The sequence below is a fragment of the Argiope bruennichi genome, chromosome 5 (assembly GCF_947563725.1).
Source record: "Argiope bruennichi chromosome 5, qqArgBrue1.1, whole genome shotgun sequence".
Lineage (NCBI taxonomy): Eukaryota > Metazoa > Arthropoda > Arachnida > Araneae > Araneidae > Argiope > Argiope bruennichi.
In genome coordinates this window covers 45269350-45292329 of record NC_079155.1, presented here as the reverse complement: position 1 = coordinate 45292329, position 22980 = coordinate 45269350, and the positions used below count along the sequence as shown (strand labels likewise).

The window sequence follows — 22980 nt, the reverse complement described above, 5'->3', positions numbered from 1 at the left end:
AAAATTTTATTTTACTAAATAATAGACTAGAAAATTTCGTCACAGAAATGTGTATTTCACTGCGCATAAAGTGCAATTGCCCTGAAAATACTTTTACAGAAATCTGAATTTCAGAAATACCCATCTCCTGCTTTTATTTCCATTCTCTGATTTTCTTTATTTTTGATATGATAAGAATAGCAATAATTTTTAAAAAAGAATGCTATAAAAATTTATTTTTGTTTTCATTTATAAAAAAATGAAATATAATTTGATAATTAAAGTTGCGTCATTCTCATTTCAAGCTGTAAATTTAATTTCAAGCAGTAATCAATCTTTTGTTTATTTTATTAAAAATAATTTAAGAACAACTTGCGTTCATGCAATCATATTTATTTCACAAAATATTGAATTTTATTTTTACTTCATTTTTTCTACTTATTAAATTATCATATTATATTTATTATTATTAAGTTCTTAAACGCATATTCAATATTTATTATGTCATAATATGCACCATTTATTTTTTATCCGCATTTCGTGATCTTTAGCAAAATACCACGTGAGAACAAAATTAAAAATTCCGGATGATATTTCATTGCAAAAATCATTATGGACTTTTCACTGGTAAAAATATGCAATAAAATGTTTCTCAACTTCTATTTAATATAGAGATATTGTATAAGAAAAAGAGTGTAACCTTAAAACAATACTTTGTAATTAAATTCTTTAAGCTTATATATATGAACTAATTTTTGTGGCTTTTTAGATGTTTTTCATTAGATATTATTTCATATTTCTTCTCTGAAGACATTCATTCAGATTTTTTTTTTTTTTTTCGAAAAGCAATAGCAATAAACTTTAGAATGTTACGATAAAGCAAAAATTAGCTTAATACTTTATTTTGTGATTATTTTTTATTACTAAATTAAAATTAATTTTGCAATTAAATATCAGAAACAGATTTTTTCTTCAGTTAATTTTATATGGTTTGAGAAAATCCTTATTATTAAAAACATATAAATAATAATATTAATGATATTATAATAAATTATACTTTCGAATTGAAATAATCAGTTCTTTAGTTTTATTGTTCTACCGTAAAGAAATACATACATACAAAATTAATGAGGTCTTTGATTAAAATTATAAGAATATTTTATTGTCAATATTAATAAGAAATAACATTCCGTTAGTCGTGCCTTATCTGTCAGATGCACGATTACTTCTTTGTGCAGTAACTAAATGATGCTACATCTGAGAGAAAATTCTTTTTTCCTATTTTCCTAGTTCATTTCGAAAAAAAAATCTGTTTTTGTTTGTATTTACTTTAAATTGGGTTTATATATCTATATTTTTCTATTACTAAGCTATATTATTTACTAATGTTAACATATACTTGTGTATCTGACGGATACAGCGCAACTACATTTTTTTAGAAAAAAATACTCAACTGATGGAGCGTTAAGCGTAATCTTTTTGAATTAATAAAATGCACACAAAATAATAAAAAAAATGATCTTCCATATTAATTAGAAATAATTTAAATCTCATACTTCGAAAACTGGTTATTTAATTCTTTTATTAAATAAAATTATGAAACAGAACATTACTGATAATTAAAATATTTCTTTTAATTCTGAAACTTAAAGCTAAGAATATTTTTCTAATAATCTGATTCGAATCATTAGAATGCTTTAGAATAAAATATTAAATAATAACAATTACCTTGCAATAAATTAGGAATAATGAATCCTTGCCTTAAAATTTTTGTCCATATGTATACGTAATTAACTTTGATAAGATTAAACAGTAATATATCTTCTGCACACAACAAAAGAATCATATTTATTAAATTCCAGACAAATTTTTAGTTGCCACTTTCTAACGAAACGAAAATGTAATAGAAAAAATTCATTTATTAAAAGCATAAAAAGATGGTTATTAATTCAATAAAAATCGTTTGCAATGAAAAATCAAAAATTTTCTGAATCAAATTATTATAATATCAGTTTTTTAATATGATATCAATTTTATGTAATCCATATAATTCAGCAAAACGAAGTTTAATTATAAAGAAAAACGTAGGAGATAAAACACAAAGAAGAGTGGAAAAAAATGTGCGCAGACGATAAATTTTTTATTTTTATGAAGGAATCTTATTCAAATTAAATAAACATGAACATTCTTTTCTAAGGATTTAAATTAGTTTAGGCTCGCTGAGTCACTGATTTTTCTAATTTCTTTGAGAATTTTATTTAGTTGAAAAAATATCAATAAACTAATTCTTAAAGAAATAAATTTTTACTAAAGAGTTTGTAACATTTAACTACTAATGCAATAACTCAAACCTCGAAACGTAGAAATGAAAAATAAGACAGTTTATTTTAATAATTATTATTATTATCTAAAATTGTTTTTTAACAAAATGTTTATAATATTTAAATGATGATTATATAGCGCACGTGCACTACTAATGGAAATAGTCATAATTCAAGACATATTTCTGAATTTCAACTATATATTATCTTCCGCAGTTATCAAACAAAAAAACATTAATTTAGAAATACAAATGTCACTTCATCAGCAGAAACTCTTTTTCATTTAATTAAAACAAAACGAGCACTTTTGTTTATCATAAATTAAATGACATGTCTGTCATTTTAAAATTGTTGTAGCTTTTTAAAAATATGTGGAACAGAATTTTCAAAAATATATAAATAATTCATTACAAATCTAATATATAAGCAATTCATTATCTAATAAAAATAAATTTAAAATAGCATCTACTTCTCGAAACAACTGTACGCCCATTTTGATGTTTCATCTTTGGAACAGAGAATAAATAAGAAATATAACATTTTTGTCATTTTGAATTATCATTTTTTCACTCCATAAAAGTTTAAGGCTAAAAAAATATTTATTATTTTTAAAAATGCAATGAACTTTATTTTCAAAAGTCAGAATGGAAAAAAAATTTAAAGAGGTTCTAATGTCTAATCCAAACAATGTAGCACAATAATGTTTTTGGACTAACTGCCCTAGCTTTATTTTATTTTTAAATTTTTTTCTTTATTATAAAGCAACGACAAAGTGAATACATATAACACAGTTGTAACGTTCGTGAGAATAAACTGCATGACTGAAACAATGAAAAGTAATATTGTTAAATATATTTAAAATACTTTTAAAAATTTATAAACATAAAAAAATTATGAAATAAAATTGATATTCCTTAAAAGCTCTATGTTTAAATTACAAATTAGTATAAGAAATGTATTTTTTTTGTTTGTTTGTTTACGGTAACATATTCCAAATTTATTAAGGAAAATGTAAAAATTTCGCTTAATTTTCAATTAAAAATCTAATTAAAATTTTGAAAGATTCTTTTCAGTGAACATGTAGAGAAGTTTTTCAAGGTTTAATATATAGCCTACAATATAAACACATTAAATTAACAAGGGAATAATACAACAATTCTTTTTGGAACTCGAATTATTTCTTTTAATTTTTATACAAAATATTTGTCTTTATGATCAATTGTATTTTGTAAATACGTAATCTATTCAAAAGTTATTACTCTTTTTTTTTTTTTCATTACCTTTTAACCCATATTTTTTAATTCTTATTGATCCATTAGAAATTTAAATTTAAAATGTTTCACTCAAATTTACAATAAAAAATAATCCGTGTTTTTTCTTTTAAAAAAATGGCTTAAAAATTGCAATTTCCATCTTCATTTTTTTTTTGTTACAATTAAAAAAAAAACTGTAATTGCCAAATTATCTGTTTAGTCTGTTTATGAAATCAAAAGTAAAAAGAAGGTGAATCTTCACATGACTAATTCCATTTGTTATAAAGTTTACAAATGCTATGATTTCATATCACTTCCTAAACACTGAGAAGCCAGTTAAAGTTGGTGACTGTAGCATCAACACGCAAGCTATAAACGGTTTTACGAGTGTTAGGCACGACTTAAAACCCTTTCCAACACGATATGCAGCAAGAAATCAGTAATCCCTGTTTTAGTCACAGTTAAAGTGACAACAAGCTAAAGCTGTTTATACATAACATTTTACAAAGTTACTGAACTGCTTCTATTCTCGTATGAGTAGATATAAGTAGTTAAGGGTGTGATTTGGTTCAAATTTAGAAGCTTTAAATCGTAAAAAATGTAATGATTATTAACGGTTTTTTGGATTCAAATCTCACTTTGAATAAGAGTTAGAAAAACCATATAATTTTAACATTTTCTTTAACTTGATAACGTTTATGAGCCGAAATCCTCTCTGTGTAAATTGAAAACAGAAATTCTGTTTTGTAAATTACGTCATGCGACGATGTGTATTGCTTCTTTCATGATAAAAAAATCATTCTATAGGCCTGAAAGTTGAATCTAGAGTACCAAATTTGACAGTTATTTTTTAGACCTTGGATATTAAATTCTCACTAAGAAAGAACTTTTCAAAATTTTGATTGCATTTTTAAGAAAAAATAATCAAAACTTTTTAATTTTTCCTCAATAGTTTCGTGGCATATTATTCCAGGAAGGCATTTTTATCAAGTTAAAAAATTTACAAAAAGAAAAAAAAATCTTTTCGGCTATTCCAATTTTATAACTTTATAATTTTGTTTATCTAAATTCAAAAATATTTTACGAAAATAATTTTCATTGTTTCAATTGTTAGATTTATATTCACACTCGTTTATATCATATTATATACTCTTTTGTGTGCACATTATTGCCGCTCTGTAATGTAAGAGAAGATATTACCGAAAAAAAATTTGAAATAAAACAAAGGTAGATAGATCGAGCCTAAAGTCTTATCAAGTAAGATATTTCGGATTAAGTTCAAATCTCTATTTAACGTTTTGCAACTAACATTTCTTCTAGAGAAATTTTTTGAAGATTATATCATTAAGTTATTTGTTTCAAAAATTTAAAATTCGAGATCAGTATTTATATATGAACCGAAATTGTAATTCTCTTTCGAAAAAAATTTAAAAAATCTATCTGGTGCAATTATTTTTATCATGAAATTCTTCCTCTCAAAATTTGTATGAAATAGTTAATATTAATTTTTAAAAATTTAATTTTTTTTGGGATTCAATATTTAATGTTACAGATTACCATATTCGTAAGTATGGAATGAAAATGTTAAAAATTTCCTCCTCTTCGAATCTAAAATGACTCAAATAGTGTCAGTAATATGTAATGTATCAAATAGAAGATTCTCAAAATAACTTAATAATAAATAATGATTGAATAAATATAAGAAAAAAAATCCATTGTAACATGTTATCAAAACTTCTCACCATTTCACGCAAAAATCTCCAGTATAAAAAATCCTGAATCGTTGATTATACTTTGTTTTCAGTAGTTAAAGATTACTCGTGACGAAGTAAGTTAAGTTAATACTTTTCCATTTCAAATTATATTCAAATATTATCAAAATAAATATTGAAAAGTCTGTTTTCAAAATACAAGATCCTGAAACAAATCTTTGAACGAAAATGAGAAAGAGAATTTAAATAAAGAGTCATTTAAACTTCATTCTTAGTAAATGAGAAACTAGCAATAAAAATAAAAGAAATATTAAATATTGCAATAAAAAATAAACTGATCCTCTTAAAAATCGTCGATATTGTTTTAGGAAATGAATAAAACGAATTATTAACTGCACATATTGATAAAAAAAAATTTAAACCGTGAACATGCTTTGTCTTTATTTGTAAATGAAATTGAAAGTACCAAATTTTATTCATCTTAGAATATTCTATATTAAAACCTGAATAAAATTTGAAATTTCGCATATTGTTTCTTATTTATGAAATTAAAGAATAATTTTAAAATCTGCTATTCTTTAATAAACTGCAAATCTTTTATTAACCACAAATCTTTAATTCTAGTCAAAGAGACTCAAAACGTTCTATTCAAAAGCAGCAGAAATGCGATATATTAGAAAATTACTTGTTTTTATATTATTTGGCAGTCAAGTGAATAAAAAAAAAAAGTCAATTTGTATTTTTAAAAATTAAAAGAATAAGAGACTGAAATTAATCTCAAAGTAAATAGAATTAGTGATGTTAGCACATATTTCCATTTAAAATAATTAAAATTTTGGAAATATTTGGTAATCTTATAACTGTTTAATATAGTCTAAAAAAATAAATATATTATTTTAACTAACAGCATTAAGTAAATACAGATGAGTATTTTTTAATTTACTTATCCATTTTATAAATTTAGTATCAAAAGATTTCTTTGAAAATGGTAACATATTCATATATATTATTTGAAAAAATTCAACTTTTTAAATACAAAATAATCATTAATGACATAAAATATCCCCTAAGAATTCAGGAACTTCTGGGGGAAAATTAACTCCTAAAAACCCCTAAGGTATTAAATATTTTGTGACCATTTATGTCATATATTATTTTTTTTGTCACTGAGTCGTATTTTAAACAAAAATATTTGAAACATTTATAAAATTTCTAATGAATTGTAAAATAAAACTAAAATGTAATAAAAATATTAAAAAAAATTTAAATTGTACAAAACAAAATTAATGTGACTACGGTTTTTTTTTTACTATATACCCGCTTTGATTATATCTTCCGAAATTTTTTTCAAAATTATAGTGTTCATAAAACTATTAAAATAAAAATGGCAGTTCATAGAAATGTCATAAGTTCATAAAAATAAAAACGGCAGTTCAAAAGATTAAAAAAAAACATTGACTTTGTAAAATCAAATTAAATCTAGCATAAAAATTTCTGCATAAATGCTTAAAATTAACAAAATTAAAAATAATTTTTCAAGCCATTAGAATATTCTTTTTTGCAAAACAAAGTTTCGTCAACAACTTCCATCTTCTTTGGATCAATCTTCTAATTCAAACTTGTTTCAAATAGGAATTTAATTTCTTTTAGTTTTTGTTGTAATTGACTTTACGCGCTGCATAAAGATAAAGATAAAGTATTTCAGACTTTTAATAAAAATTTAAAGAAAATTAGAGCATTGTATATTTTATCTTCCTGAAAGAAGTCTTTTTGTAACAGCAGTCGCTGCTTTCAAGCTAACATGCAAAAACAAATCGCTTTGAAATTATTATGTCGAATAAGTTTTTAAAGAGATTTTTGAACATTGATCTAACACTATTTATTTATATAGATTTCTTTCTCTTAATAAACGCTAAAATACGATAAATTTATATTATAGTCGATAAATTTTTAGATACAAATTATGAATCTTTTGCTCTTTTTATTTCTAATTCAGTTTATTTTTATGTATCACTCGAGCTTAATGAAGAAATATTTTCAATTTGAGCTCGATGCAAATAAAAATCGTCTGCCACTTATTGCTCAAAGAAAAAAGGTTTTCTTATAAAAAAAATCCAAATAAATCTACAATAACAAAACATTTAATCGTTGTCAACTTCATGAATATCTTCTGTGGAATTCTTAATCATTATTTTAAAGCTGTACTGTTTCTATTTTTTAGAAATATTAAATAATTTATGTTTTTTTTCTTTTTAAAATTCGTTTTACAGATTGAATTCTCTCCAGTTCTATATTTCTCGATAAATAATTAAACAAATATAATTATTTGTATAATTACTTTCTACAAAACAAGATGAATTTCGAATTCCTGCTTCGAATAAAAAGTTTCTTAGGGAGATTGCTTGGTATAAATCAGAATTGTATGTTCATCTTTGTTTCTTTCTTTGTGTTCTTTTATATTTTACTATCAAAGAAATAAAATTTCCAGGAGAAAATAGTAATTTTTATTTTTTTTATTGCAGTATTTTTATGTATTATGTAATTTCATGAAAGAAAGATTTCTAACTTTTATTTGAATTTTTGTCAAAATTAATTATCGTCAGCCAATTAACTTCAAAACGAAGAATTTTTATTCAGCTGTAATTTTCGTTTCATAAAATGTCAAAATTCGATATCATCGTTTCAAATTAGAAATAATAATCATTATTATAAACCTATTTGCTTCTTTTTCCGGCTTTCTACACTACTTTCCGGCTCTATAAATTTCTCGCTTCCACAACTTTTTTTAAAACTCGTTGCAGATATTTATTATCAACTTTAAAGGAATTTTCAGATTTCATTGATATTACCGGAAAAAAAATACTTTTTTTACCATAACAATTTAACTATTATGTTATAAATAAGTAAAAAAAAGGGGGGATTTATTTTAAAATTTGTTATTTTAGAATGAAAAAACAGAGGAAAACTCAGTACTTACATCCAATGGACAGCAGTGGTAGGTGTCAAAATTAAAATAGATATGATAAAAACACAAACACACCGCATATTACAATTCTATATTCGGATGATCGGGCAAGCGATCCAACATCACGATACGGACTATCAGACCTACTAGTAACACCCATTTTTTACACCCCATTGCAAACCATATTTGGCGAGCTAGTCTTGGCATTTTACTTTTTGGCGGGAGTGACCACTGCTTTCCTATGGAGCACGTGTCGAATTACGCCAAGGAAAATAATAACTATATGTTGTAATAAGTCTGGAATTCTTCTAAAAGCAATTATGGAATTTTTTAAAAGACTTTGTAGCTTTAAAAGTGCTCCGCCTTTACTCATAATGTGCTATTTAGTAGAAAAATAAACATAATCATTCCGGTTATGTAAAAGGTCAAGGCATAGCTTGAATCATACTTTATACACTTAATCATACATCTTTGTATATGAAAAACAGCTTAAAATTTTCTAAAAATTATTATATTTATTTGCAGTTTTAAAAATAAGATTACATTCATAATTTAAAAATGATTAATTACTTATTGGCATAATTAAGAGTGAAACTAGTCTAAGAGGTTAAAAAAAAGTTTCGTTTTCAAAATACTGTTGTTTTTCTTTAAATATTATAAAATTTGGACTGATTTCATTGAACCTGTCAGTTTTGTATTAACATTTTGTTTGACTTAGATATCATGAAATGTTGTAAATGAAATTGAATCTTGTTGCTGAAATTCAAATGAAAGTTCAAAGAAAATTATAACTATTTCGGTCATGCCAAAATTAGTGTTATTGAAATATTTGAAATAAAAAAGGGACAGTGCTAGTTTCCATCTAATATTTAAAATAATAAGTGTAGACAATAATTAATTTCTATTTGGTAATACTTAGAAAGTATAGTTCCTTTTTAATTATCTTAAAGAGTCAATTGAATTTTGTAGTTTGTTGAGCAATTTAACGTCTAAAAAGAAAATGTCTTATAAAATAAGACTCTTATAAAATAAACTTATAAAATAAACGAAATAAATCTTATATAAGAGTGACATATTTCACCTTAAAAAGAAAGGAAGAACGAAAATAAGGTCGCAAAAATTTGGGAAAGATAAAATATTCAGAAAACGTATGCTAAAATCAATGCAATAAATTATACTTTCTGAAAAAATAGGTTTAAAAATAAGCAAATAACAGAAAAAAGATTTTGGTATAAACAAGTTAAACAAAATTCAAGGGTGGGGTGGGGTGGGCGTAAGACATAATTACATGGTAGGCTGCTGAGATCCTATAAGAACTAAAAAGAGTCTCAATTGTTAAAAATTTAAGAAACACTGTTCTATATAATCAAATATATAAGTGTTAAGCAGAAAGCGGAGATCGGCGCGTTTCGTGGGGTGCACGCAGTTTGGCGCAATCCCTTGGCGCCTTTCCGTCCCCCGGGCGGCGACGATGAAAGAGGTGGCGGCAGCCCTCAAAGAAGGACATCCCAACATTCACACCTTTCCACTTACAGGCGTGCTGCCACAGAGCGAAGTTACCTGGCGGCAATTCCGAAAATCGCTCCCTTATGTTTCGGTTTCACCGCAGGCTTTATCCTTCGTTTTATGGTACCTGGAAAAATTCCTAGGAAGTTGGGAACCCGAAGTTTCCCCAGGGATTGAATCTTTTTTCTCTGTGATGTCATATCACCATTTTTTCCCCCCCAGATGGTTAGGGTTCAAACTTTAAAATGTAATTGAAGTTCCTGTAAATGAATTGCGGTAGACGGTTTCTGTAATGAGGTTAATAATGATTATTCTTTCCTTATCTGGTTCCTCGTATACCTTGTAATAAATAACTGGGTATTTACTGAATTTAAAATCAAAGATGGTTGTTAACAATTGGTAATAATACAAGAACAATGATTATACAAATGCAGAAGAATTTTCAATTCTTTTACGGGGTAACACATATTATTACATCTCTCAAGGAATTTCAACAATCAATATTTGTTTTCTTCTACACGAATTACACAAAGTAAAAGTATTCAAATCGTCAAAAAAAAAAAAAAAAAAAAAACGAGATTTGGACGAATTTTCACGTTTTATATCTTTCCGAATCCAAAAAATACATTTTTGAAATAATCTCTCTCTCTCTCTGCAAACACAAAATCTCAAAACACTTTGAGCTAGACGAATGAAATTTGGTATATGGTACTTACACTAAATATGCAGAATCAACCTCTTTTGTTCGTATATTTTATTAATTTATTAGACTGTTAAATTATAATCATAGGATGCATTTATTTAAAAAACGTTTCACCTAGGTAATTAATATGACTAAAACACATGAATTCAATTAAAACAATTTACAGCAATTTACGAAGCAAATATATAACTAAATAAAAGCGGAAATGAAAAAAAATCTTACGACAGATTGCATGATTGAAAAAAGTACGAGCTTGAATGTTTTGATGGAGAGTTTGAATCCCATAATAACATTGCTTCTGAGAGTATATAAAATTGAATTAAAAATATTATTTAAGTTAAACCAAAAATTATACGAAAAGGAAATTTATGTCATTAAAAAGGTAATTTTTTAAGATAAAACAGAGCATTTTTAAAAGATAATTATTTCAAATGATATGAGTATCGATTTCCGAAGGCTAGTCATAACGATTACGGTTAAACTTAAGATTACTATTCGAGCGTCAAAACTGAAAACATTTTGAGAGATTTCTCGCTAAACATAATCGTGAGAATTTTTGATTGCAACTTTAAAAGCCGTTTGTTAGCATTTCTGGTAAACACCCAGAATTGCAGACTTTAACACTTCTAATAATATTGTAAAGTAGATACTTTAGTGTGGAACGCAATGACACACACACAAAAGTAGAGCTAAACCAATTTATTAACTCAACTGAGAACACAGTGACTGACAGATCTTCTGCTTTTATACTAGCAGGGAAAGTTCCAGAATACTTTTCTGGAGACAGTAAGAAAAGTGCGGAACACTTGTCTGGTAAACCAAAGAAATGCCCAGAATCTTCTGGAACATGAAATAAAGGGAAACATAAAATCAAGGAATTAAATATTTACACAAACAGTAAATCGCATTATCTTTAGCGGGATTCGAACTTACAATCTCTTGATTATGAAATCAGTGCTATGACCATTCGGCCATGGAGCGTGGACTACCTCTTTTCAATGCGGCAATATTTTGTAGCTCCCTTGATTAGCTAAGAGAAGCGTTTGATTCAGCACAGCTATAAAAATGTTCAATAATTAAAGCAGTCTGAAATTGGTATGATGTTCTGTTTATATTTAACTGCTGCCATTAGATATTTATTAATAAGCTCGATTTTTGTGTCACGTACGTTAGAGTTTCATATATATCATTAAATGTTGAACTAAATCTATTTACATAAAGATATGGCTGCTAAAACACAGATTAACTCCATAATGAACATTATACAAATTAGATGAATAAAATTTGCTATTCGGATTTATCATCTAAACTATAGATCTGTAACATATTTTGAACAAAACCCATAAAGGGGCGGACAGTCTTTCGGTTTGTACTTACGTATTCATGCAAAGACAGTAAAGCTGAAAAACGCAACAACTTGGATTAGTGAAATTTGGGACATAATTTTAGTATCTAAAATTCAGATCTTTATCAACTTTTTACTTAAATCCATCAAAGGGTTGGCGTGCTGTCGGTCTGCATATTCGCATACATGCAAACGCGACTATTTAAAAATGCAACGGAATGAATTAAATAAATAAAATTTGGTGTATGATTTTCTTTCTATAACTAGTTTCTGTGTCGCATTTTATTTTAAATCGGTCAAAAAGATCATCCAAAATCGATATTTTTCACTATTTTACGAAGTATAAAACGCTCATGTAAGGAACTCTGAAAATAAAAATTCGAGCACTCCGTGCTGGTCACTGCCTTATTGGAGGGTCACAGTTTGTCAAGATCATTCCCGCTGGTTTTTAAACACTTATTTTTATATGGAATCCTAAGAATGCATTGGTAAATCAGATTTTTTTCTGTAATTGTATTATTACAGAGAACTGCATACTTTTAGCTTTCAAATCAAATACAACAAAATGAAGATAAAAAGATGACGTATGCCACTTTTTCATGACTTTTAAAATAATATTTCATCAATGAAATCAGGGATTATATATAAGTTTGCAATGACATTTTTCATGTCAAAAATGTGTGGATAAGTATATAAAGTTGTTAACAAATATTCAAAAATATAGTAAAAAGGATTCAAAAATATTTTAACAAAAAAGAAAATCCAAAATAGAGATTTAGTTATCTAATCCTAAATATTATATTAAGGACTTTTCGTTTATCTTCATTGTATTTTAAAAATATACTCTTAAATTTTAGCAATGGTAATATGTAAAAGAAAAAAAACCTATTTAACACCATTGCGGATTGCATTTGTATAAACAAAATTACTAAAGCCATAAAAAAAATTTTTTTAAATATATTTAAGGATTTACTAAAATCAGAGAAAGCATTTCTCCGAAAATAAAACAAATATCGTTTAAAAAACAATGTTTTAAATTTTATAGTAATATAAAATGTGGGGTGTTTTTTGCAATGATGGAAATTATTGGAGAAAAACAAACAATTTTTCATTTATTTCTAGATTGATTAATTTATTTTAACTTAATTAATAAAGTTACAAATCATCGATAAAGCTTTGTTATTATATACAGTTGCTTTTAAAATATATGTTTCGATAATTTTTTTTTGGAAATATATATTATGAATGGTAAGAACCCTAGCCTCATAAAGAGAATTATGTTATTAAATCTATCTGAAATATTTATAAAGAATTCGAAGCTCTACCGAGAATCAACGTAGCATGGCATATTTTCGAACATTTATTTTTAATTATTGAGCACATAAAACGCGCACACAAAAATTGTATTTAACCTGTTAACTGGATATGACGAAATATTTCAATGCAAAACGAATTGAATATGTGTTAATTACCCGATTAACAGGTTAATAATGCGGTAACAAGCGTATATTTAAACGCTGCAATTAAAAACAATAAAACGTATTGTTGTAAAATATCTTTTAAAAAATTGTTAAAATTGGAAAAAAATATCTATATGTGTAGAAATAAAATTGATACCATTGACAATCTAATTTTAGGAATTTTACGCAGAGTTAAAGCGGTTTTTACGTAATAATATGCTCTGAAGTTATTATGGAGAAATGTTAAAACTTCTATTCATTTTTAATCAAGACCTTGAGGGAAATTTAGAAAGTCTCTTTTTTTAAGCGAGCATTTATTACCTAAGTAGTAACTAAATGCTAATTTTGCTAGTTCCAAGTCCAACAATATACTCTGAGTAGCGAGAGTGAACTTATTACCTAAGAAATAACTACGTGCCAATTTTGATAACTAACAGTATGCTTCGTGCAGTGTTTTGCACAATGTTTTAATCATGTATGTTGCATTTTGTACGTTGCACGACGTAATTTACAAATAGTATGCCAATCCACAACCAGCATGAATTAGCAGAAATTTTCTTGCATACTTTCCAATAAAAATAATCGCCTTTGAATAAAATTTTAGAATTTAGGCAAAGTCGTAATTTATTTTCATAGTCCCGTAAATAAACTCTCTGAGCTTTGTAGTAGTAGAGTAAAAAAAAAAAAAAAAAAAAAAAAAAAAGAATATACATTTTGGACTTTTTTTCGATCGAATGGAGCCAGATTTTTGCATCAATCTACAATTTTAATTACAAAATCAAACGTCAAATTTTATTTATCTAAGTCGTTCGTTTCCGAATGATTGCATTTACATGCTTGGGATAATTCGGAAACGAAAGATAACGTATAAAATGACAAATGGTAAGCATTTTATTACGTTTAGTTCAAAATTTACTATGGATCTACTCATTAAATGCTAAAACCGTTAATCAAATTTTATTTATCTAGTTCTCTACGTTTTGCAGATATTGTTTTTGCTTGTTCTCGGACAGCCAGAGAGATTGATTTCCATAACAATATACATTAACTGACTTTCGGAAACTTTCTCCAATTGAGCTCTCAATCCCCTATCCTGCACAAAATTACGGAACTTGAATAAGGCAGCACACAGATGCCTTGCGAACCATAGTTAAGAAGTTTAATTTGGTTTAGTTATATTAACGTGCAGTTTTAAAGCAACACTAGGGCTATTTTGGGACGGACCTAGTAATTTTGAACCTTGGTCAGATGACGAGGACGGTACCTGAGCTGTCAGCCCCTTTCTAAGCTTCCGCTCCACACCAGCACACGTTTGCCCCCGTCGGACCGACTATCACCAGACACGCTTACACGACGGTTATTCGGTGGAATTGGGTCTCGCACCTAAAACTCGACGGTTCTTAAGCCAAGACCTTACCACCAGGCTACCAATTTTAATGTGATAAATCCAGATGACAGTTTGGGCCGCAGTGGCCTGGGGGTAAGGTCTCGGCTTCGGAAGGCTTCTGGTTCGAGGCCCAATTCCACCGAAGAACTATCATCTAAGCGGGCCTGGTGCACTTCATGTCCATCGGAACCAAACACCCTCACACTGATGTGGTGTGGAAATTTGGAGAGGGAGTACCAGCTAAGGTGTCATCCTCCTCTTCTGATCGCGGTTCGAAATTCCAAGGACCATCCCAAATTAGCCCTAATGTTGCTTTAAAACGGGACGTTAATATAACTAAACTAACCAGATGACATTTTGTGTTACTTTTCATCAGTTATGTTGAAGAATTAAAGATTTCTGTCTTTTTTTTTTTTTCTTTCTCTATCTTTCACAGAAGCAGTAACTGTATTTTAAGTATTTGAAAATAAATTTGCGCAATATTACATGAATCGAGAAGCTAGGTGTTAATACCTATACACCGTATTTTTTTATATAATTAAATTTTTTGCGTACAACGCCGTGCATCGAATTATAAAATTTTTAACATTTAAATTTATAATCACCTCACAGTAGCAATTATTTTAGTAGAAAATAAATCAGCTGGATATATTAAAGCATCTAAAATGTCTTTTATGATCCTATAAGGGTTAAAATAACAATTTATGTCCAAAATGAGATCGCTCATCTAATTAGAAGTATAAATAAATTCCAAGAATCAAACAGTTGTCGATTTTTGAAGCTTCACTTTTGTCTGTTAAGAGACAAAATTCATAATTTGAGAGTTCATTTATATTATAACCAGTTGTCTCTCCAAAACGTTTACACTTTAATAAAATTTTCTCGCAAACCGTCTTGGATAACACCTAATAAAGACGTTATCCCAGAGAACCCATTGCATAAAATTGCCGTTAGTTATGAATAATAACCTTTGGCGTGAATTTAGCATTTTTACTGAAACTATCCTGCCATTCTTGGCGAGATTTTCTGACGATTATTCCCAGGCATGAGGTTAATAGAATCCGAAAATCTAATTTGCTTTTTAGGCATGTTTTCCCCCATCGATTGAAACAAAAATGTGACACAAAACTACAATTGTAGTCACAAAATCACACTTAAATTTGATATGTTTAAGTCACTGCGTTCTTGAGTTATCGCGTTACATGTTTCTGAAAGTACAGACCGACAGACAGTCAACCATTTCCTGGATTTGATTCAAAATTTGTTTGGTGTCTACTCTATAATTATTAAATATGTGTACCGAATTGTTTTCATATAGTTCTCTTCGTTTTGTAGTTATATCATTAACTTATATTCGAACAGATAGACTTCCTCTGAACAAATTTTGCTCAAAATGTGAAAGAAATTTACAAATTTGCTATAAAGACCATATACCAAAGTTCAATTGTCTAGCTCAGAGTGTTTTTACGTCACCTTTGTCAAAGACAAACAGACGGATACTTTCCATAAGTATTGTTTTCCAACTATAGATGGTCTAAAACGTGGAAATTCGTTAAAATCTGAAGTTCGAATATTTTAGCGATCTATATTACTTTCTCTATATTACTTATGCAAGAAAGTAAAAATGCCTTTTTTTAAACACGATACTGAAATAAATTTCTTAATAGCTTTGCACTTGCCATAATTCTTCACAACAGCAAAGTAAGAAGTAAAATATCTAGAGATTTTGCAAACTTTATAATAATGTTGTTGTTGTTACTTGTGGCACTTGCCACGGAAAGCCTGCTGCCCGTAGACAGCCTATTTAAGCCTAAGGGGAGCGCCTTTTGTTTTTATCGTAGAGCCAACTAGTGCCAAGAGTACGACTTAACTACACACATGTCACAACCCTTTTTACGGGGCGGACTTCATGCTCGCATTTATTCACAGATCGTAATTTAGACCTGAATCAGAGAACGATCACCCCTGATCCAGTACCCCCAGTGGTATTACTCTCGACATGGAGAACTTTGTGACCACGACAGATTTATACGTGCGTCAGCCACCAAGCACGCGGGGAATCTTCGGCCGGCGGGGTTCGAACTCGCAAAGTAAGGGAAGCGAATCCAACGCTCTACCAGGCTATCCCGGTCCAGCTTACAATAATGTAAATAACGGAATCTTTGTAGAAGCAAGATTCACAATCAGTTTTTAGTATGATATGAAATTTTCTAGAAGGATCTTTGGATTTTGGCATTTTAAAAGAAATATTACCATAATTCTTGAAATTTCTAGAATATCCATTTTTTGTCACCATGTCGAGTAGTCATTTATCTTGCATCCATTTAGAATATCTATAAAATGCACTTCCGTGTTAAGAGAAAAACGCTCAGGGAAGCGATATTACAGATTCGCAATAATATGTAGAGGAAATTTGAAACCGTCACTGATTCTTAAGATATTTGTAACAATATCTTTAATATGAAATAAAATATTAATAAATGCATGTAACAGCTTTCTTCATGTCACGAAGTCGCTTCGATTGTTGCTTATGCATTTTTTTAAAAGTCATCATCAAAAATCGCCAATCAATAGTTTACTAATATCGAAGGATGCAAACTTTAATGCATCTTTTCTTTGCTCAATATCTTTATGAAAACGCTCATCGCCAACTTAGTAACAATCTTTAAGAAAGAAGTTCAAATGGCGCTGCTGGAAATGACTTTTTAATAACATTATGCGACAAAATTTCCTTTTTACAGACAATGAATCCATCACTGATTTCTTATAGTCATTGCAATTCAATTTTCATCAGAAATTCATTGATAAATTGCGAAAAATATTTCAAGGTTCTTTCTGATTTTGCTAGAGCATATATTAAAATTTATATCTTCACTAGCTGGTAGCCGGCACGCTGCTGCAGCAAAAGAAATAATTTTGGAAATATCGTTTGAAATAACTATCTTGTTTAATCAGGAATGATATTTATTTTCTTGTCGATTAGGAATGCATTAATTGACAATGAATAATATATAAAGGAGAAGTAAAAATGATATTTATTCTATTTTGTTTGATTTTATTATTCAAGTTACTTTTTTATGCATAATATTTTTTTTTGTTTTTCCGTCTTGAGCAAAAACAAATAAATTTCGTGGCCGTCCAACTCGTGAGCATCCAACATACAACTGACCATGTGAAAACATGGATTTTCTCTGCTCAATTCGCACACTTGAAGTGATTGACCTTGCACCTTGTTGATGCTCATCGAGAATGCATGTCGAATGGGGAACTGCAGTCGTTTGAAATCAAAAGTCATGTCAGTGGGAATAATGGGAATGCGTGGAATGAGTACATTTTCTCCAATAGATTTTCCATTAAGAATAGTTGCTTCAATTCTTGCCGCATGTTGGTCTTCCGATTCTGTTGTTGTTGTTTCTTATGGCACTTGCCATGGACAGGCCCGCTGTTCGAAGACAGCCAATTAAAGCCTGAAGGGGAGCACCTCTTGTTTCTAAGTAGCGCCATCTAGGGCCAAGAGAACGACTTTAGCTCACACAGGTCACAACCTTTTTATGGGGCGGACTTCATTCAATCATCCACAGATCGTAATTTAGACCTGAATCAGAAAACGATCACCCCTGATCCAGTACCCACAGTGGTATTACTCTCGACATGGAGAACTTTGTGGCCACGACGCGCGTCAGCCACCAAGCACGCGGGGAATCTTCGGCCGGCGGGGTTCGAACCTAAGGGACGCAAATCCAACGCTTTACCAACCAGACTATCCCGGCCTAACTCTGATTCTTATGCGCGTAATCAGTTAGCAATAAATGTTGTCTTTCAGTTCTTGCCGCATGTTGATCTTGAGATTCTGAAGCACGTGAGTTTGCATTTCGCAAATGATCTGCTTCAATGCTCGCTTGTCGTTCCTCGTTTATTTCAGAATCTGGAATTTGCTTATTTCTACTTGCTGCGTTGGTAGATATACTAAGTGGCGAACATTTGGGGACATATTTTTTTGTCGAAGCAATCACCACGATATACGCTTGTACACCCGAAATATCTTTTACGGATTCACTGAATAAATAGAAAAATTACTGTTTGCGCTAGAAAATTTCCATTATATATAATGAAAATTTTCTATATTATGATTTGATCGGCATTGATAATCACAATTCTAATTTATATGTATGAAATAAACTCTGTATAATATATGCGGTTTGCCGCAGACAAGATATTGTGCACGCTGAATGACATCCCGTGTAGATGACTATTCACTAATGAGAAGAAAATTTGCACTTGCACTAAATATTTTCTATTTTATTTCACTCACATTGATTGGCATCAATCTTAATAATTTTATTTTGTTTCATATATGAACTGCAAATGACATGTACAGTTCGTCGTTTATTGTTTGTCAATCGTCAATTTTAAAATATAACTTTCGCGCAAGTACAAGCAATAAGTTGGCAAAGTTTCATCGCAGTCGGTTGAACGGTACGGCAACAATAAGGTACGGACAAACAAAACTCCATTTTTATATATTAGATAAAGTGTGAGGATCTATGGATCGAAAAATCTTTTCTCTGTTAATGTAGGTCTATATAAATTCCCTTCTTTTTTTCAAGATAGCTTCACAGATTTCGGGAAATTTATTTAACCCTCTAGGAGGCCGATTACTTTGGTCAAATATTTCTAGATTTTGCTTTTAGCGCTAATACTTTTCAATATGAAGTCGAAATTTGAAGGATATTTGCACCTCAGAAAACATACATATTGATAAGCAAAGAAAGTATCAAATATATAAACAAATACGAACGAGGGAAAAAAAATGATTTCTCGATCACTTAAAGAATTAAATACAAGAAAACTGATCCACTATTGCTTCATGACTTTTATATAAATTTTTTATGCAAAGTTTCAAGAGCAAGATGATTGTCGGTTGTTGTGTTTAGTTGCTACTAATTCTTAATAAAATTAATTGACGTCAAAAGTTTACTTGGGAGTCAAAATAAAGATTTAAAACTTTTATTGTCTTGTAAACCATGTTTCTATATCTTATTTGTTTGAATATTTCATATGCATATAAGATATATTTACATATTTCATATACATTCAATATTTCTAAGGAATTGGCGGTTATTAAAAATTTGAATTAGTTATTTTATGTAACTTGGTTTTAATAGCGTATTTAGAAGGGGGGACCTAATTTTGACAGATATGCGACTCGAACTTTCGAATTCTTACAATGTTCTTATCATTGAAAAAATAACCTCCCTAATATTCTGTCATCTCACCTAAAATATAAAATTTAATTTCAAAAAGGAGTGATTAAATTTCAACTAATACAAAAACCTCTGAAATTAACCTTATTAAAAATATGAGAAAAGAAGGTAGATTAGTTCAATTTAAAAATTTTATGTTTGCTGTATAGTATATATCCTAATTTACATTATGTATCAGAGAATTGTGCAATAAAAATATATCCTATTAAAAAACATTTATTGCATATTAATAGGATGTCAATGTGAAAGAACGTGATGCTATATCTTTATACATCATAGCATCAACATCAGTGCTTAGAAAGGAATGAATTAAAAATTTTTTATCAACGTTGCTTACTTCTAAAGTTAAAAACTTAATTGTAATGTGCAACAAAATTTCGAACCTCCTATTAAAAGCATAATTTAAACAAATATGCACAATATAGTAACCCAGCTGTATCTTTATATGGACAAAATAAACAAAGAATATTTGTAGCAAAAATGAAAACAATTTGAGTTTCATTACATATTGCCGTAAAACACGCTTAATTTTTTTTAAAAAAATTAAAGATAAATTTTTAAAAATTATACAGCAAGTAAATTTGTATCGTTTAATAATGTTTTGAATCTTAATGCAAAATGTAAATTATTTGATATTGCAATATTTTGTGCTGTAATATTTTCTGATATTTTCATGGAAAAGTAAAAAATTCTCTTAACTTTAAATTCAAAAACAATCCCGAAGTGCAAATTTCCATATTCTAAAATATATCTAAATCAAAATTCGTAGATGCAGGTCTAATGGTCTGTTCCATGGAGAGACATCATACTCAAACACATTCTCTATGATGACATATTTTAAAACATTTCATTTACAAATATTGTTATAGAATTTACATAATCAAATTAGAAATAAATATTAAATTTAAATGTAAAAATGGAACAAAAAAGAAAGAAATGGTGAATCCTTCTTGAAGACTTTTTCAAGGTTCACCCTCAGACAGGGATTCAAACAAAGGATTTTTTTCTGTGAGGATCTTGCTGTCGCCCAAGTACTGATCCCTCGTGTCCCGAAAGTTCCAAGGAACTGAGGGTTTTGAAGATAAGATTTAACATCATAAAATCAAAGTCAATAACTTACATAATAATAAGCAAAATAATATTTCAAAATTCAAATCTAAGCAATACCACAGCAAAATTGAAAATCACCCTCATGCGTGGATTCAAACAGGGATTTTTTTTTTCTTTGAGGGGTCTGACTATCGTCCAAGTACAGACCCCCTCGTGTCCAAAAATCTCAAGTAATTGAGGTTTTTGAAGATAAGAATTAATATCATAAAATCAAAGACAATAATTTACATAATGATAAACCAAATATTATTTCAAAGAGTAAATTTAAGCAACACCACAGCAAAATTGAATCAAACCAAACTACAATAAATCCATTAAATCACACAACCAAAAAATATCAATAAAATATGAAAGCAAAGAACATACCAGTTGAAAGAAAAAACTTCAAAAACTTTTTTGAAGAAAATAAACCTATCAGTGGAAACCCAAACTTTAAATTATATTCAACTTTCCCGCGTTTAAAGCAGCATACGCCTATAACACTTGGTCAAAGGGCACGTCATCATAAGAAATAAATTAAACGATCCCAGCGCCATCTATTGAGCTAAAACAAAAAGAATAAGCTAGAAAGCATGCTTTTAGTTGTAAAAAAATAGATTATGTTGGAAAATAGATAAATCTTCTCTTATTAAAACTTCTATATTGTAAAAAAGTTTTGAGAAAATCATTAAAAGTTGAGTTTTTAATGAGATTTTTTGTTTCTTCAATATACGAAATTTTGTTATTACAATTTTTTTAAACATTTTAAATTGTGAGAAAATCAAATTTTGTAAACTTTAGAGTTTAAATTAGAATGGCAATTAATAAGCTTAATTACTTTGTAGTTAAATTCCTCCCTTTTATCGTAAATACCCTACTAAAGTTTTTCATTAGAAATTTCTATTTTTAAATCCAGATAGGCAGCTTTATATTGACTTTCGTTTGTTTTCAGTTAAACTTGAATCTTTTGGATAACAATCAATAACAACATTAGTGTTATCTATGTTAAACAAAAATAAATCATCACTATATCTCCAACCGTTTATTAAATTATGTTTAGTTATTTTTTCTCGTAGTAATGTAGAAAAATATTGGCTAAAGCACTTGAAAAAAGCTGTCCGCATCGGAATTTCCTTTACTTCTTTTACTTGTTATATAGTTTACAAATTGTTATAATGTGCAAACTATACTATCCTCATTATACTATTGAGTTCGATTTCCAAAAATGACTGGGTAAGAAATGTTCGTAGGTGATGCACATATGACACGTCCGTCGCGAAAGGGTTAAGAAAAAAAGATATTAATATTCTAAAGCATACGATTAAAAAACCCCTGCTGTTTTATGACTAAAATTGGTCGGGGGTCAGACTTAACCGAAACGGAGGAAGGCAGGGGGAGTTCATACATACACAAATTTATTTTAAGGGACAATTTGATTAAGTAACACAAATTCACACAACAGTGGATAAATTCAATTTGAGAATGATATCTTCCCAATACTAACCGGCATTCAGAACATCGAGCAACATCGTAGAAATACCATACAATATCTTGCGCTACTACTGGCGCCACATGGAAGACTACCTATTCCAACCCTTTAATCTCCAATTGTACGTACACCAGATCTCTAGTGCAATTTAGGACTCGAACCTGCTAATCTCTGATAACATAGGCAAGATTCTATGGCAGTCCTATGCTCCCATACCTAAGAAATCTTTTAATAATTTTTCCTTATGATTAAATTATTACTAAATATTTTAATATTATAATATAATATATTTAGTTAAACACTTCTTCATTCCTATATTTTCTCTTATACTAGTTTAAGAAACATAAAATGAAGAGTGGAGAGGAGAGTTGGTTATGTGAAACTTTTCTATTTCTTTCTTTCACATAAGATTTGGAATCCATCAATAGTTTGTTGCACAAAGATCGAACAACTGAATTTTTAGTTTGAAGAACTTCCAATAAAGCATATTAGAATAGTCTTCCAATA

General features: G+C 28.6%; 1 protein-coding gene across 1 annotated transcript in view; it reads right to left on the bottom strand.

The window, feature by feature from the left end:
• The window catches only part of LOC129969227 (protein Wnt-11b-2-like), an 87841-nt gene extending 79477 nt beyond the window's left edge, over nucleotides 1–8364 (bottom strand). Inside the window, exon 1 of the mRNA XM_056083688.1 lies at nucleotides 8243–8364. Within this exon, the coding sequence (XP_055939663.1) occupies nucleotides 8243–8310 (68 nt within the window). The 5' untranslated portion in view covers nucleotides 8311–8364. The remainder of the gene's footprint in view (nucleotides 1–8242) is intronic.
• Between the last annotated feature and the right edge of the window lie 14616 nt (nucleotides 8365–22980).